General features: G+C 37.1%; 1 protein-coding gene across 3 annotated transcripts; it reads left to right on the plus strand.

Annotated features, from left to right (window-relative positions):
• The first annotated feature begins 375 nt into the window (after nt 1-375).
• Nucleotides 376-13,162, plus strand: PCDH18 (protocadherin 18). Of its 3 annotated transcripts, XM_012507634.2 has the most exons (5): nt 376-615; nt 1,128-3,268; nt 4,027-4,112; nt 4,203-4,366; nt 11,157-13,162. In XM_012507634.2, exons 2-5 carry the CDS (start codon nt 1,442-1,444, stop codon nt 11,822-11,824), a joined length of 2,745 nt encoding a protein of 914 aa, XP_012363088.2. In that variant the 5' UTR covers nt 376-615; nt 1,128-1,441; the 3' UTR covers nt 11,825-13,162. The 3 variants fall into 3 exon arrangements, with proteins under 3 accessions (XP_012363088.2, XP_003264715.2, XP_012363087.2); XM_003264667.3 differs by having other exon boundaries at nt 376-3,268; nt 4,024-4,112; XM_012507633.2 differs by having other exon boundaries at nt 376-3,268.
• The last annotated feature ends 692 nt before the right edge of the window (nt 13,163-13,854 follow it).

Consider the following 13,854-nt stretch of genomic DNA (forward strand, 5'->3'; position numbering starts at 1 on the left):
ATAAATAAAGGCGACCAGAAGTTGATTTAAAGTTTTTCTTCTCTAATTTGTCTCCCCTTTGTCATGGCACGCTCAGAGAAAGTGAATTCAGTAGATTGAAAGGCGGAGGGGGAGTGGGGAGGAAGAAGCAAGGAGCAGGGAAGGACTGGCTGCCATCTCCTCCCCCAGCCCCCACCAGCCCGTCTCCCCTTCTCTCTCTCGCGCCCCCACCCCCGCCTTCCTCCTTCTCGGTCTCTTTCTCTCTCCCACCCTCCACTCTCGCCCTCCCTCCTTGGGTGACTCCATCAGCTTTTGATTTGGAAGCACGCTGATTGGCTGGAAGCGATTCAACACACGCTGGGCAAGAGCTTTGTCTGAGTTGAAGTGAAGTTGTACAGATTTTAGACTGGAGTCAGCAATCACGGGTGTTTAGTCTGCAGCCGAGCAGCTAAAGGGAGAAAGAATCGCTCAGGAAAGACACACTGCAGACTCCGCCGGCACCCTGCAATAGATGGATTCCGACTACACAAGGGAGAAAACGCGGAGGTGACACTCTCCTGCCTGGAAAGAGGACGAACGACCAAACAAACGCAAGGACTGGACTCCATGCCGAAGGTATCTGGAAGTCGTGACACGGTGTGTATAAAACAAAAGTTTGCGAGCTGTTAATTGCTGTGCTGTGTTATTAAGAGACGCTTTCAAGTTTCAAGTACCAAATGTAGCTTTAAGTTGCCAAAGGAAGTTGAGGCAATTGCTTTGCTGTTTTAACTTGCTCTGTGAGGGAAATCTCATAAACTGACCAATGCACCAAATGAATGCTAAAATGCACTTTAGGTTTGTTTTTGCACTCCTGATAGCATCTTTCAACCACGATGTACTGGGCAAGAATTTGAAATATAGGATTTATGAGGAACAGAGGGTTGGATCAGTAATTGCAAGACTATCAGAGGATGTGGCTGATGTTTTATTGAAGCTACCTAATCCTTCCACTGTTCGATTTCGAGCCATGCAGAGGGGAAATTCTCCTCTGCTTGTAGTAAACGAGGATAATGGGGAAATCAGCATAGGGGCTACAATTGACCGTGAACAACTATGCCAGAAAAACTTGAACTGTTCCATAGAGTTTGATGTGATCACTCTACCCACAGAGCATCTGCAGCTTTTCCATATTGAAGTTGAAGTGCTGGATATTAATGACAATTCTCCCCAGTTTTCAAGATCTCTCATACCTATTGAGATATCTGAGAGTGCAGCAGTTGGGACTCGCATTCCCCTGGACAGTGCATTTGATCCAGATGTTGGGGAAAATTCCCTCCACACATACTCGCTCTCTGCCAATGATTTTTTTAATATCGAGGTTCGGACCAGGACTGATGGAGCCAAGTATGCAGAACTCATAGTGGTCAGAGAGTTAGATCGGGAGCTGAAGTCAAGCTACGAGCTTCAGCTCACTGCCTCAGACATGGGAGTGCCTCAGAGGTCTGGCTCATCCATACTAAAAATAAGCATTTCAGACTCCAATGACAACAGCCCTGCTTTTGAGCAGCAATCTTATATAATACAACTCTTAGAAAACTCCCCGGTTGGCACTTTGCTCTTAGATCTGAATGCCACGGATCCAGATGAGGGCGCTAATGGGAAAATTGTATATTCCTTCAGCAGTCATGTGTCTCCCAAAATTATGGAGACTTTTAAAATTGATTCCGAAAGAGGACATTTGACTCTTTTCAAGCAAGTGGATTATGAAATCACCAAATCCTATGAGATTGATGTTCAGGCTCAAGATTTGGGTCCAAATTCAATCCCAGCCCATTGCAAAATTATAATTAAGGTTGTGGATGTTAATGACAATAAACCTGAAATTAACATCAACCTCATGTCCCCTGGAAAAGAAGAAATATCTTATATTTTTGAAGGGGATCCTATTGATACATTTGTTGCTTTGGTCAGAGTTCAGGACAAGGATTCTGGGCTGAATGGAGAAATAGTTTGTAAGCTTCATGGACATGGTCACTTTAAACTTCAGAAGACGTATGAAAACAATTATTTAATCTTAACTAATGCCACGCTGGATAGAGAAAAGAGATCTGAATATAGTTTGACTGTAATCGCTGAGGACAAGGGGACACCCAGTCTCTCTACAGTGAAACATTTTACAGTTCAAATCAATGATATCAATGACAATCCACCCCACTTCCAGAGAAGCCGATATGAATTTGTAATTTCAGAAAACAACTCACCAGGGGCATATATCACCACTGTTACGGCCACAGATCCTGATCTTGGAGAAAATGGGCAAGTGACATACACCATCTTGGAGAGTTTTATTCTAGGAAGTTCCATAACTACATATGTAACCATTGACCCATCTAATGGAGCCATCTATGCCCTCAGAATCTTTGATCATGAAGAAGTGAATCAGATCACTTTTGTGGTAGAAGCAAGAGATGGAGGAAGCCCAAAGCAACTGGTAAGCAATACCACAGTTGTGCTCACCATCATTGATGAAAATGACAACGTTCCTGTGGTTATAGGGCCTGCATTGCGTAATAATACGGCAGAAATCACCATTCCCAAAGGGGCTGAAAGTGGCTTTCATGTCACAAGAATAAGGGCAATTGACAGAGACTCTGGTGTGAATGCTGAACTCAGCTGTGCCATAGTAGCAGGTAATGAGGAGAATATCTTCATAATTGATCCACGATCATGTGACATCCATACCAACGTTAGCATGGATTCTGTTCCCTACACAGAATGGGAGCTGTCAGTTATCATTCAGGACAAAGGCAATCCTCAGCTACATACCAAAGTCCTCCTGAAGTGCATGATTTTTGAATATGCAGAGTCGGTGACAAGTACAGCAATGACTTCAGTAAGCCAGGCATCCTTGGATGTCTCCATGATAATAATTATTTCCTTAGGAGCAATTTGTGCAGTGTTGTTGGTTATTATGGTGCTATTTGCAACTAGGTGTAACCGCGAGAAGAAAGACACTAGATCCTATAACTGCAGGGTGGCCGAATCAACTTACCAGCACCACCCAAAACGGCCATCCCGGCAGATTCACAAAGGGGACATCACATTGGTGCCCACCATAAATGGCACTCTGCCCATCAGATCTCATCACAGATCGTCTCCATCTTCATCTCCTACTTTAGAAAGAGGGCAGATGGGCAGTCGGCAGAGTCACAACAGTCACCAGTCACTCAACAGTTTGGTGACAATCTCATCAAACCACGTGCCAGAGAATTTCTCATTAGAACTCACCCACGCCACTCCTGCTGTTGAGGTAAGATCATAAACCACATCAATTCATTGCAATGTTAGGTGTTAGTGTTCAGGAATTGTGTTTACTGGTCCTTAAATGTTTTCATTAATAAGTAACAATACTAATACTGTGCAAATTAAGTAGGATACAAGTTACATTGTGAATTGTAGCAAAGATGCACACTTTAGCATACTGTTTTTAGTTTTCCTTAAGTAAATAACTTGCATATAATATGTATAATATTGAAAAATAAATGTGAAGGTCACAAAGGACTATGTAGAGTCCCCTTACTTCCCAGATTAAAATAATGGGAAGCCAAAAAGTAGAGACTTGCTTTATTTTCAAGGTTATAGTCTTTACTGAACAAATAAAAAAACTGAGGCCTTCAGACTTCTATTTCAATGCATGCTATGTTTGTCCAAGTTTGGAAGATTCCCTGACATTTTTTAAACTACATGCGTTACAGTGTTGTATGTATTTTCCATGTATTTTTACAGGTGGTCACTTTATCTGAATTATAAATTTGAAAGGAAGTCTTCTTTCACAAAGTAAAAGTCAGTTGTGTTAGATCATCCAAATCTCTCTGAAATATATTTTAGTTATAGTTCATAGCTGGCTGCGTGGTCCGCCACAGTCCAGCATTTGCAAATCTTTTAAATAGAGATAATATGTTCAATTACTTAGTTGAAACAGCAAGTAACTGCTTTTCTTGCTTAAAGATTGTGAGTGTTTAGAGGCTTGTTTCCAGGAATCAGTTCTGTCTATTTGGTTTCCAGCAGGTCTCTCAGCTTCTTTCAATGCTTCACCAGGGGCAATATCAACCAAGACCAAGTTTTCGAGGAAACAAATATTCCAGGAGCTATAGGTATGAATTATTCTTGTGTTACCTGTTAAGTCTCAATATAAATGCTGAAGAGTAAAAACTGTAATTATTTTTTCTGATTTATCTTTCCAGATATGCCCTTCAAGACATGGACAAATTTAGCTTAAAAGACAGTGGCCGTGGTGACAGTGAGGCAGGAGACAGTGATTATGATTTGGGGCGAGATTCTCCAATAGATAGGCTGCTGGGTGAAGGATTCAGCGACCTGTTTCTCACAGATGGAAGAATTCCAGCAGGTAAGAGGGTAGTGATAGATAAATCTTTATTTTCAGGTCTACCGTGACACCAGTAAAATGAAAAATTTCTCTCATGCTTATATTTCTTCTTTATTTGTCCCTTGCACTAAAGTATTTATAATATGTTTTATAGTATGTTCATCACTGTTTAGTAATGAACAGAAACTGAAACATTTTAACACTGTTGTCTTAAATTTCATTAAGCGGTTGGAAGAGAAAGAGTGAGCATGACAGCTTCATAGGACGAGAAGAAAGGCGTGGGGAAAAATCAAAAAAACAAACCACTTTCCTCCTCTTTCCACCTCATCTGATACAGCCATAGAACACGGTTGTGTAACTCTGCAAAATTATTGGGTGGTGGTTTTTATTCAGTTACACTGTTTTGGCGCAGAGTGGTGAACTGGACTGTAATTTGGAGGATGCATTTCCTGTGATGGGCACCAACTCACAAAGTCAGAGACTAAAATACACTAGAAATTGTATACTTCAAGCATTAAAAATAGGAGAAGGAATGCCTCTTTGTAGGTGGTAAGCACAGAATATTTTTGCCAACATTTCATTTTGCTATAGTAGAAGAGGCACAGAGACCCAAGAGTGGAATTTTTAAGTACATAGCTAGATAGAAGAGATGCTATTAGGTTTTGAACCACGTTTTCCTTGCAGTTTCTTCCCTCTAATTCTGCAATAGAAACTCTCTGAACTGAGTAAATACTGATTATATTATCCTAGCAGCCCCACTACTAAAGACTGCAATATTAAATCAACCTTAGGAATACATACATATGTTCTTTTGGCTACCTATATTTCTAAGTTTCACTGAATGTGGATCAATGACTGCTATTTGATATATGAAAGATAGAACAACACAATATCACCCATCTTAGTTCCATTGCACCTCTATTTTTAAATACAGATAAGTAAGAGAGTTGAGGAAATAAACATGAGGGAGCCTCAGACAGCTACAGGAATTCAAGAAAATCAATATAGCTGACATTCCATATCTGCAGGTTCCACATCCATAGATTCAACCGTTAATTGAAAGTATTTGGATTAAACAATAAAAATAGCAATACGACAATAAAAAACAATACGAATAAAAAACAATGCAGTATAACAACTATTTACATAGCATTTACATTTACGAGGTATTTTTAGTAACCTAGAGAAGATTTAAAGTATTTGGGAGGATGTGCGTAGGCTCTGTATAACTGCCATACCATTTTATATAAGTAACCCAATTTTGTATCCACAGGGGGCCTGGATCAATCCCCTTTGGATACCAAAGGACCACTGTGAATAGAAACTCGAGCACTCATAAGTGAAGTAGTGATGGCAGTAGCCAGAGCAGTATTAATATTAGGAATAGTAGTAGCAATAGTAGTTACCAACTATGCCCCCAGGTTTACTCCAGGCCCATGCAGAGTTCGATACCTGCACTGCTTCTCCTAATGCTTTGCCAGGAATTAGTAGTAGGGACAGTAGTAACAGGCTTCTTTTTTTTTTTTTTTTTTTTTTTTTAAGATTTGGAAACTGAAACTTATAAAGGTTAGAGAATGCATCTCAAATCAGGCAGTTTGTACACGGGAGAGTGAGATTTGGACCAATCCCCACATTCTTAAACACTAATCTATCAAGTAGGTGAAGTAACAGGTTTTTGTTGTTGTAGTAATTGTTTTTAAATAGAGTGTCCTAATTGTTCTTATGTTCTAAAGACTTATGACATACCCCATAACTATTAAATATTGATTATTTAATTCTGTTATTACAGTAATAGATACTGTAATACACCTCACAGGATGAATGTGTAGGGGGGACTTCTAGAGACAATAAGGTGTGCAGTGTACCTGAGAACCTGTTTGCACAGTCATGGTGTCTGTTTTTTGTTTTTGTTTTTAATGCATAGACTTTCTTGACCAATTTGAAGAGAAATCTCTGAAAATTTAGTAGACTATATTTAGAATCAGACACTTTGCTCAAAGACAATCGTTTTATTATTCTTACTTGTGTAATAAAGGAGTTGGCTAAACTACATTTGTGTGATCCTGACAGAACTCTAATTTTGAGTATTAATCCTTGATTTTAAATAATGTAATTTCATTTCATTAAACAGAAAAGTAACATAGTGGGCATGACATCAATATTGTATTATATATTTTTAGATTTGTATAATGTTTATTCATTGAAATTTAAATTTATCAGCATAGTTAACTGAATAGCTGCTGTTATTACATAACCTCGGTATTTTGGGGATTAAATGATCCTAAAGTCCCTTTTAATTCTGAAATTGTAGAAATCTAATAGCTAATTATAAAGTTTATTTTTTAGGTCAAAGTTCTTTTACTTTTTCTTATATTTTCTAAGTTGCCACCTCCACATAAGTTTGTGGCAAGAAAGTTTTCTAGCACTTGGAGTAAATAATAATAATAATAATTACAGTAGTAACAATAGATGTTAAGAAATAAAGACACTGGGGAAACAATAGGTAGACATAGATAAACTGTAGAAAACAGTGAGTTGTGTTTAGTGAGTGACATTAAGCTCCATCAGTATCACATTTCTTTTCAAAATTAGGAGTTCACCTTTATATCATCATTAATAATTCCACTTAACATGAGACAATTTTGTAAAAAACAATCTCATATTTGCACAATCACACTTAACCATGGGTGTGGCTGGAGAGTTATTTTGCTTGTGCATAACATTATGTTACAACAAAATATATTATAGTAGATACATTTCTGCCTTACTAGGTACCTGCCTCCATCTGAGGTGTGGTCAAAGCTATCCTGGAGGCATAGAGCACCAGGAAGTCACCAATGGTCCGCAAAGTATATTCATGTTTGACTACTGTAGACTGCGATATGCATACTGTGTATCTATACAAAGATAACTATCCCTTATTTATGAATATAATTATGATGACACATATTCCAGTTTATTATTTACCGTGGCAACTTCTGGAGGCATAATAGGGTGTAAAACTTGTGCTATGTAAATTTATATTCCCAGGAAATATCCCAAGTAGAGAAAAATGTAAGTCCACATCTGAATGCCATTAAAAGAGATCAGCAGAGTTTCCAAAGCATTTATATTTCTAGGACTAAAGTGTCTTGTTCCAACTGTTTTTCTGCCTTAGACTTTGAACAAATACAGATTATGTTATGTTGCATTGCCTGCCAACAGGGTCATTTCTGGTCATTCACGCTATTAATTCCCACACAAATATCCTGCATTTTGAGCAGTTAAATTGGTATGCATTTTTTGTCTGTTGGCTCATGTTTGCCAACATACTTTCTTACTCATTCAACTTTGAACTATAACACTAAGCATATGCCTGCAAAAATCCCCATTTTCCATTGCATTCCCTTCACCAGGATGATTTATACAGCCGTTTGATTTTGTTTCTTGTGATACTCATTTTTCTTGATTGAGTCCAATCCACTTTTCATCAGTCTGTCATCTCCGATTACTTACTTTAAACATTCTTTTTAAATTCTATGTTCTCTCCTTTCTCATGGCAGGTATCCACGAAAGCCCATCTGTTCTGGCCTTTCTTCCATGACAGGTTTAGTGTATGAGTGTGCAAACTGATATTCACTGTCTAGTAGCTCCTCCCTTTGTCAAATCTTTCTTTCGTACAGCTTGAACAACATTTCAAGAGCATTTTAATCCACATTTTTTGGCTCAAAATCAATACTTAACTCTTGTTGCCCAGCAACACTGAACTAAACTATTTCTCTTGGCATTCCAAGGGCAATGGAATCCTCTCTTAGCTTATTAACTCTCATATGTTGCCATCTTTGTATCTTTTGTTATAGTAGCAGCAGCTCCTCACTTAATGCACTGATGCTTTGCTCATGGTATCCTTCCTACCCGAAAAACTGGCTTCTCGTCACTTTGCGTAACTGAATCCTATTCATCTTTCAAAGTTTGTTTTAGGTGGCTCTTTCTTTAACTATTTCAGCTTCCACCTCCACTCTTTTTTCCTTTCTTGACATGCCCTTAGCATCATCTAGTTTGACACTTTACCTGTGTTTATGACATCATTTGCTACACTTTACTTAGAGCTATATCTTTTTACAACTTTTGAGGGCAGGGTGCTATTGTTGCACTTCACATGTAGCAGACTGATAACGGATAACTGATTGATCACCTGATGACTAGTGACTTGACAGAAGCAAGGCATACATATTTCTTCTTATGTATCTGCTTCCTGCCCCACCAATAAGGTGCAGTGCAGTGACAAAATTCTTAGTCTTATAGTGGTGAAGAAGATGCTCTCCTTTCACCATGGTCCCCCTCCCCAGAGGACACTTAACTACCTAGCAAAGCTTTCAAGGAGCAACAGAAAGATTAGCCACTTGCACCACTTGTCAACAAGCCCTGATCACTGGGATATAGTATGGAACATTTGTGGCACTGAATTACTTACAGATTGAGAATGTTTTCAGTCAAGTCCCTGGGGACAAGGTTGACACGATCAGTGAAATTGCAAGAAATGCCCTCTTCTGCACCATTACTCTTCTATTTCTCTTATTTTTGCCATCCTTCCCTCCATTAGACTTTTCTCATCAATTTTTCTTATTATTTTTCAGTTTTGAGTTAATTTATTATTTTATAATTAAAGCTTCACTTATTTATTGGGATGAAGTTGCAAATAACATTCGCTGTTTAAAAAATTTCTATGACCAAACTTATTTTTGAGCATGAACTTTCAGATTGCGTTAGTTACCTAGATTGTATTTTTGCATTGTATTGTTGGTTATATGTTTATTATATTCAGGTCTTTAGAAAACTAGGTCATTTTCAGTATTCTTAGAAGCCTAAGTAATTTCTCCTTTCTCTCCGATCATTAAGCATTAAAATAAAGTGAATCAAACAACTAAATCCTTCCCAAGCCTAAAACTACAGAGTTAAATAAAATAAATGAAGAGGTGTCAGCAGGTCTGTTCGTCTTCCTTCTGACAGGATATGAGTAAGACAATAGAGGCAGGTCCAAGTTCCATTTTCAGAGACCTGGGGAATTAAGAAGGGGAAAAAAAATCATTACCACTATGATTGTTATTTCGCTGCTGAGAAAACCTCATTGCTATTAAGTTATTCCAATTACTTTCAACCACTTTTGTTTTGTCCACATCAAATTTAAAAAAAAGTTGGTAAATATTTCCAAGTAGTAATAATGCATGAAGTCAGGAAATCTAAAAAAGCTTTTATTCTTAAATCATTCTTGCTTATTTAAATGTAACCTTTCATAACAAATTGCACAATTTTTCTTCATGCTTACCCTCTTTCTCTTTCCCCACCTTGATTCACATGGAATTGGTGTTCACACTTTCTCCACTTTTTTTTCTTCTTCATTGTATTTCTAGTCTCCTAGTGATTCAGCTTTTTTCTCACTTACAATACTTGATCTCAATTTGTTCCTCAAATTTTCCTCCTTTTCATTAAAACTTGAGGTCCATATTTGGGACTCTTGCAGTTTAAGAACAGAATTATCTCAAAGATTCAAGCAGAGAAAAGCAGCAATTTCTACACCTTCAATCAAAGACCATTACTTCTTTTTTTTTTCAGAAAGTCAACATTATTTTCTTCATGTTTTATTTAGAAAACATGTAGTGAATACCTACTGTATGCAGGCACTTTACCGGTTGCTAGTGATACTACAGTAACTGCAACAGACAACTTGTTTCCTCTAATAGGGGAATGGGCATCCTTCAAGAGTCAACTTTTTAGTAATAATTTGGGAGGAAGAGGAATCTTGCTAAAGTAGATGGATCTACAAAATTAGCTCTTAATATATAAGTATAGCTAATAACAACCTAATGTTCTTTTAAATCTAAGAGAATTATTTTGCATTTTCTGCATTCTTCTCTTTGCTCTAAAATGAAATCATAATACTGAAGAGACTTATTTCTCACTGAAATAAGTCAATGGTTTGTAGAGTGTATTTTACATTTTTCATTTCTTTGTCATGTAGCTTAGTTATTGTATTTGGCAAATATAGAGGGGTTTTTTCCTCTTTATTTTCCTGCTTTTCTCATATCTATTTTTTTCCTATGATTGTGACCACTCATATTCCACTAAGAGCATTAGAACATCTGTAAGAACTAAGGAATGGATTTTTCATATTCTTCGTCTTTCGATGACATTTTCGTATATTTGAATATAAATATATTTTGAATCTTTAAAAGAAAACTTCATAACAGGGTAATTGCAGATGGCCACCAGTAGCTAGGATACTTTTCACTGCTGTTTTAAGTAATAAGTCAATAAATAATTTGTAATATCTTTAAGAGAGATTAATAAGTATAATTACCTTATAGCTTATTATATTCTCATTGCTTCCATTAAAACTAAAGTAATATTGAGAAAGTTACACAAAGGCATGTATTACACAAGAATTAATGGGTGGCATTCTAAAGTTATAGGTTTCACCTTGCAAGTCTGTTCTTTAGAATTTATGTTCAGCACTTATTTCGTCACTCACACCTCGTCGTTCCCATGTATACTTTATCAACTCATCTTATCATTATTCAAGTAGCAGAATATTCTTACATGATCAATAAGGAAAAAAAGCACACCAGAAGATAACACTTACGGAGGTCTATAAAACCAGTGTTCAAATTAAAGCCATAATTGTAGTCCAGCTTTTGTGTATAATAATAGGTTGGCATCATGGAAATAGTTTAAAACTGTCTCATTCTATTTTTTATTATAAAATTGCATTTTTGCATCATTTTGAATCGTGCTAAGTATAATAATGAGTTCCCATTGTTTTTCTTGAGTGCAGCTATGAGACTCTGCACGGAGGAGTGCAGGGTCCTGGGACACTCTGACCAGTGCTGGATGCCACCACTGCCCTCACCGTCTTCTGATTATAGGAGTAACATGTTCATTCCAGGGGAAGAATTCCCAACGCAACCCCAGCAGCAGCATCCGCATCAGAGTCTTGAGGATGACGCTCAGCCTGCAGATTCCGGTGAAAAGAAGAAGAGTTTTTCCACCTTTGGAAAGGACTCCCCAAACGATGAGGACACTGGGGATACCAGCACATCATCTCTGCTCTCGGAAATGAGCAGTGTGTTCCAGCGTCTCTTACCCCCTTCCCTGGACACCTATTCTGAATGCAGTGAGGTGGATCGGTCCAACTCCCTGGAGCGCAAGAAGGGACCCTTGCTAGCCAAAACTGTGGGTTACCCACAGGGGGTAGCGGCATGGGCAGCCAGTACACATTTTCAAAATCCCACCAACAACTGTGGGCAGCCACTTGGAACTCACTCCAGTGTGCAGCCTTCTTCTAAATGGCTGCCAGCCATGGAGGAGATCCCTGAAAATTATGAAGAAGATGATTTTGACAATGTGCTCAACCACCTCAATGATGGGAAACACGAACTCATGGATGCCAGTGAACTGGTGGCAGAGATTAACAAACTGCTTCAAGATGTCCGCCAGAGCTAGGAGATTTTAGCGAAGCATTTTTGTTTCCATGTATATGGAAATAGGGAGCAACAACAACAACAAAAAACCCTGAAAGAACTGGCATTGCCAAATAGTTGCATTTATCATAAATGTGTCTGTGTATATTGAATATTAAATACTGTATTTTCGTATGTACACAATGCAAGTGTGATTATTTTAATCTGTATTTTAAAAATACATTTGTACCTTATATTTATGTGTAATTTAACAAACAAATTTTATTTTTTTACTCCCATGACAGACATGTTTTTTCCTAGTCATATAGAAACTAGCCACTGTTCAAATCTGATACACTATTCAACCACAAAGTGTAAAGGCACTGCTTAGATTAGTTTTGTTGGGGAAGAATTATTATGTTGTATGAACAACCCCACTAAAGCATTATACAATCCTTAATTCCATTAAGTGATCCCACTTTTTTCAATAACTTTTTAGAAATTAAGAATCATTAAAATTGTTACGCTATTTTATTGTTATTTTCTCTACTTTCTACTGGCCCCAATAGTTGAACTCTTATAGGAAAATCGAAAGATAAAGTGAAAGTTTATTTCAGGACTGAGAAATATCTTGAAGGTTATTTATTAGATGACTATCTCAAATGAACTTTTTATAGACAATGATGAAAACAGAACTAAAGTCAATGTTTCCTGACTCCCAGGCCCCTACTGTTCCAGGCCATCACACCGGCCTGTTCCGGAGAATATTTCTCTCACAATATTATTATCTACTTATAATTAGGGTAAACAATAAATTGTATTCCACCCTTGTAGTATGAAACATGCTGCAAGGAAATGGAATCTGTCCTTTAAATGGATAACAGTACGTGTTCTAATGGCATAAGATATTACTGGATAAAAACAGTTATGTCAGTGTCTCTCCTAAGGTAGTAAATATAGTTGACTTATTCTGAACCCATTCTATTTTGAATCTTCCCCTTTCCTCTCACAATACTTGAACATTTTAATCTTTTGGAATGTTGTCTTTTTTTGTTATAACTATTCATTTTTAGCTTTTGTCTCCAGTGCATGATCTCGTATTTTTGCTTTTATTTTTAGTATAAGAACATTTATAAAATCACATTTTTGTTACTGCAATTGTTTTATTGTTGTGTGGCAAATGAGAAATCCTTTATTTATTGTGCTGTGATCTCTCTGTGTGGAATGCCTTGGTGAGAGAGATGCTTATTATGACTATTATCATTTCTGACCAAGCTTCTATTAATGTTATTTCTAATGATACACTATCTTGATTGTACTCTCCAGAAAATTTTTCTGTCAGTGAAAATAAAAGCAAAATTAAAGTAAAGTAAAGAACTGTCTATAAGTCAGAGTCCTGTTCCTACATATTTGTTCAAAAACTTGGCATGCAGCATGCCCTTCCTGTGAGGGTGATTCAGTCTTGAGTTTCAAATAATAAACAGGTAGTATTCAGTTGGCTGGGCGAACAAGAAAACCACAATGGAAAAGGAATGAGTTTGAGACTTGTATTGGGAATGAAAGCAGTAAGCCATATTCCAGCTAAATAAGTTAAATGCATTTGGGGAATAAAGAAAAAAGAGTAAGCAAGCAATAACTGCTTGAATATTTTTCAAATTACAAAAAAAAAAATATACTTTCTCAGGACATTTTGTATTAAATTGTGCAGGATAAAAAGGTATCCTTACAATGTTTCCAGGAGGCAAGAATATTATTGTCCCTGGCTTGCTAGTCGGGAATTGAAATACTGGGAAAGTTAAGTAACCGAAAAGTGACTAAAATGCAGATATTTGAATTCTCAAATGAGTACCACATTAAATAGAATATATTAACTCTTTCAACAGGCACATTTTCCTTTATAGGAGAGATTGCAATTACAAGTGAAATTTCAGTATATTTTTCAGTAGATTACACACACAAACGCTAACCATATTTAAATACATTCTGCCTTTCAACTTCACTTCCTTTCAGTACATATTACCATTAAGAAAAAGGCTTTTATATCCTTACTGTTCTTAATTTAAAGCACCAGCA

The sequence above is a fragment of the Nomascus leucogenys genome, chromosome 7b (genome assembly GCF_006542625.1).
Source record: "Nomascus leucogenys isolate Asia chromosome 7b, Asia_NLE_v1, whole genome shotgun sequence".
NCBI lineage: Eukaryota > Metazoa > Chordata > Mammalia > Primates > Hylobatidae > Nomascus > Nomascus leucogenys.

Excerpts from the sequence above, each read along its gene's own strand:
- PCDH18 (XM_003264667.3), top strand. The coding sequence starts at position 782 with ATGCACCAAATGAATGCTAAAATGCACTTTAGGTTTGTTTTTGCACTC. Across the intron at positions 3,269-4,023 it reads ACGCCACTCCTGCTGTTGAG|CAGGTCTCTCAGCTTCTTTC; the intron begins GTAAGATCATAA and ends TTTGGTTTCCAG. Across the intron at positions 4,113-4,202 it reads AAATATTCCAGGAGCTATAG|ATATGCCCTTCAAGACATGG; the intron begins GTATGAATTATT and ends TTATCTTTCCAG.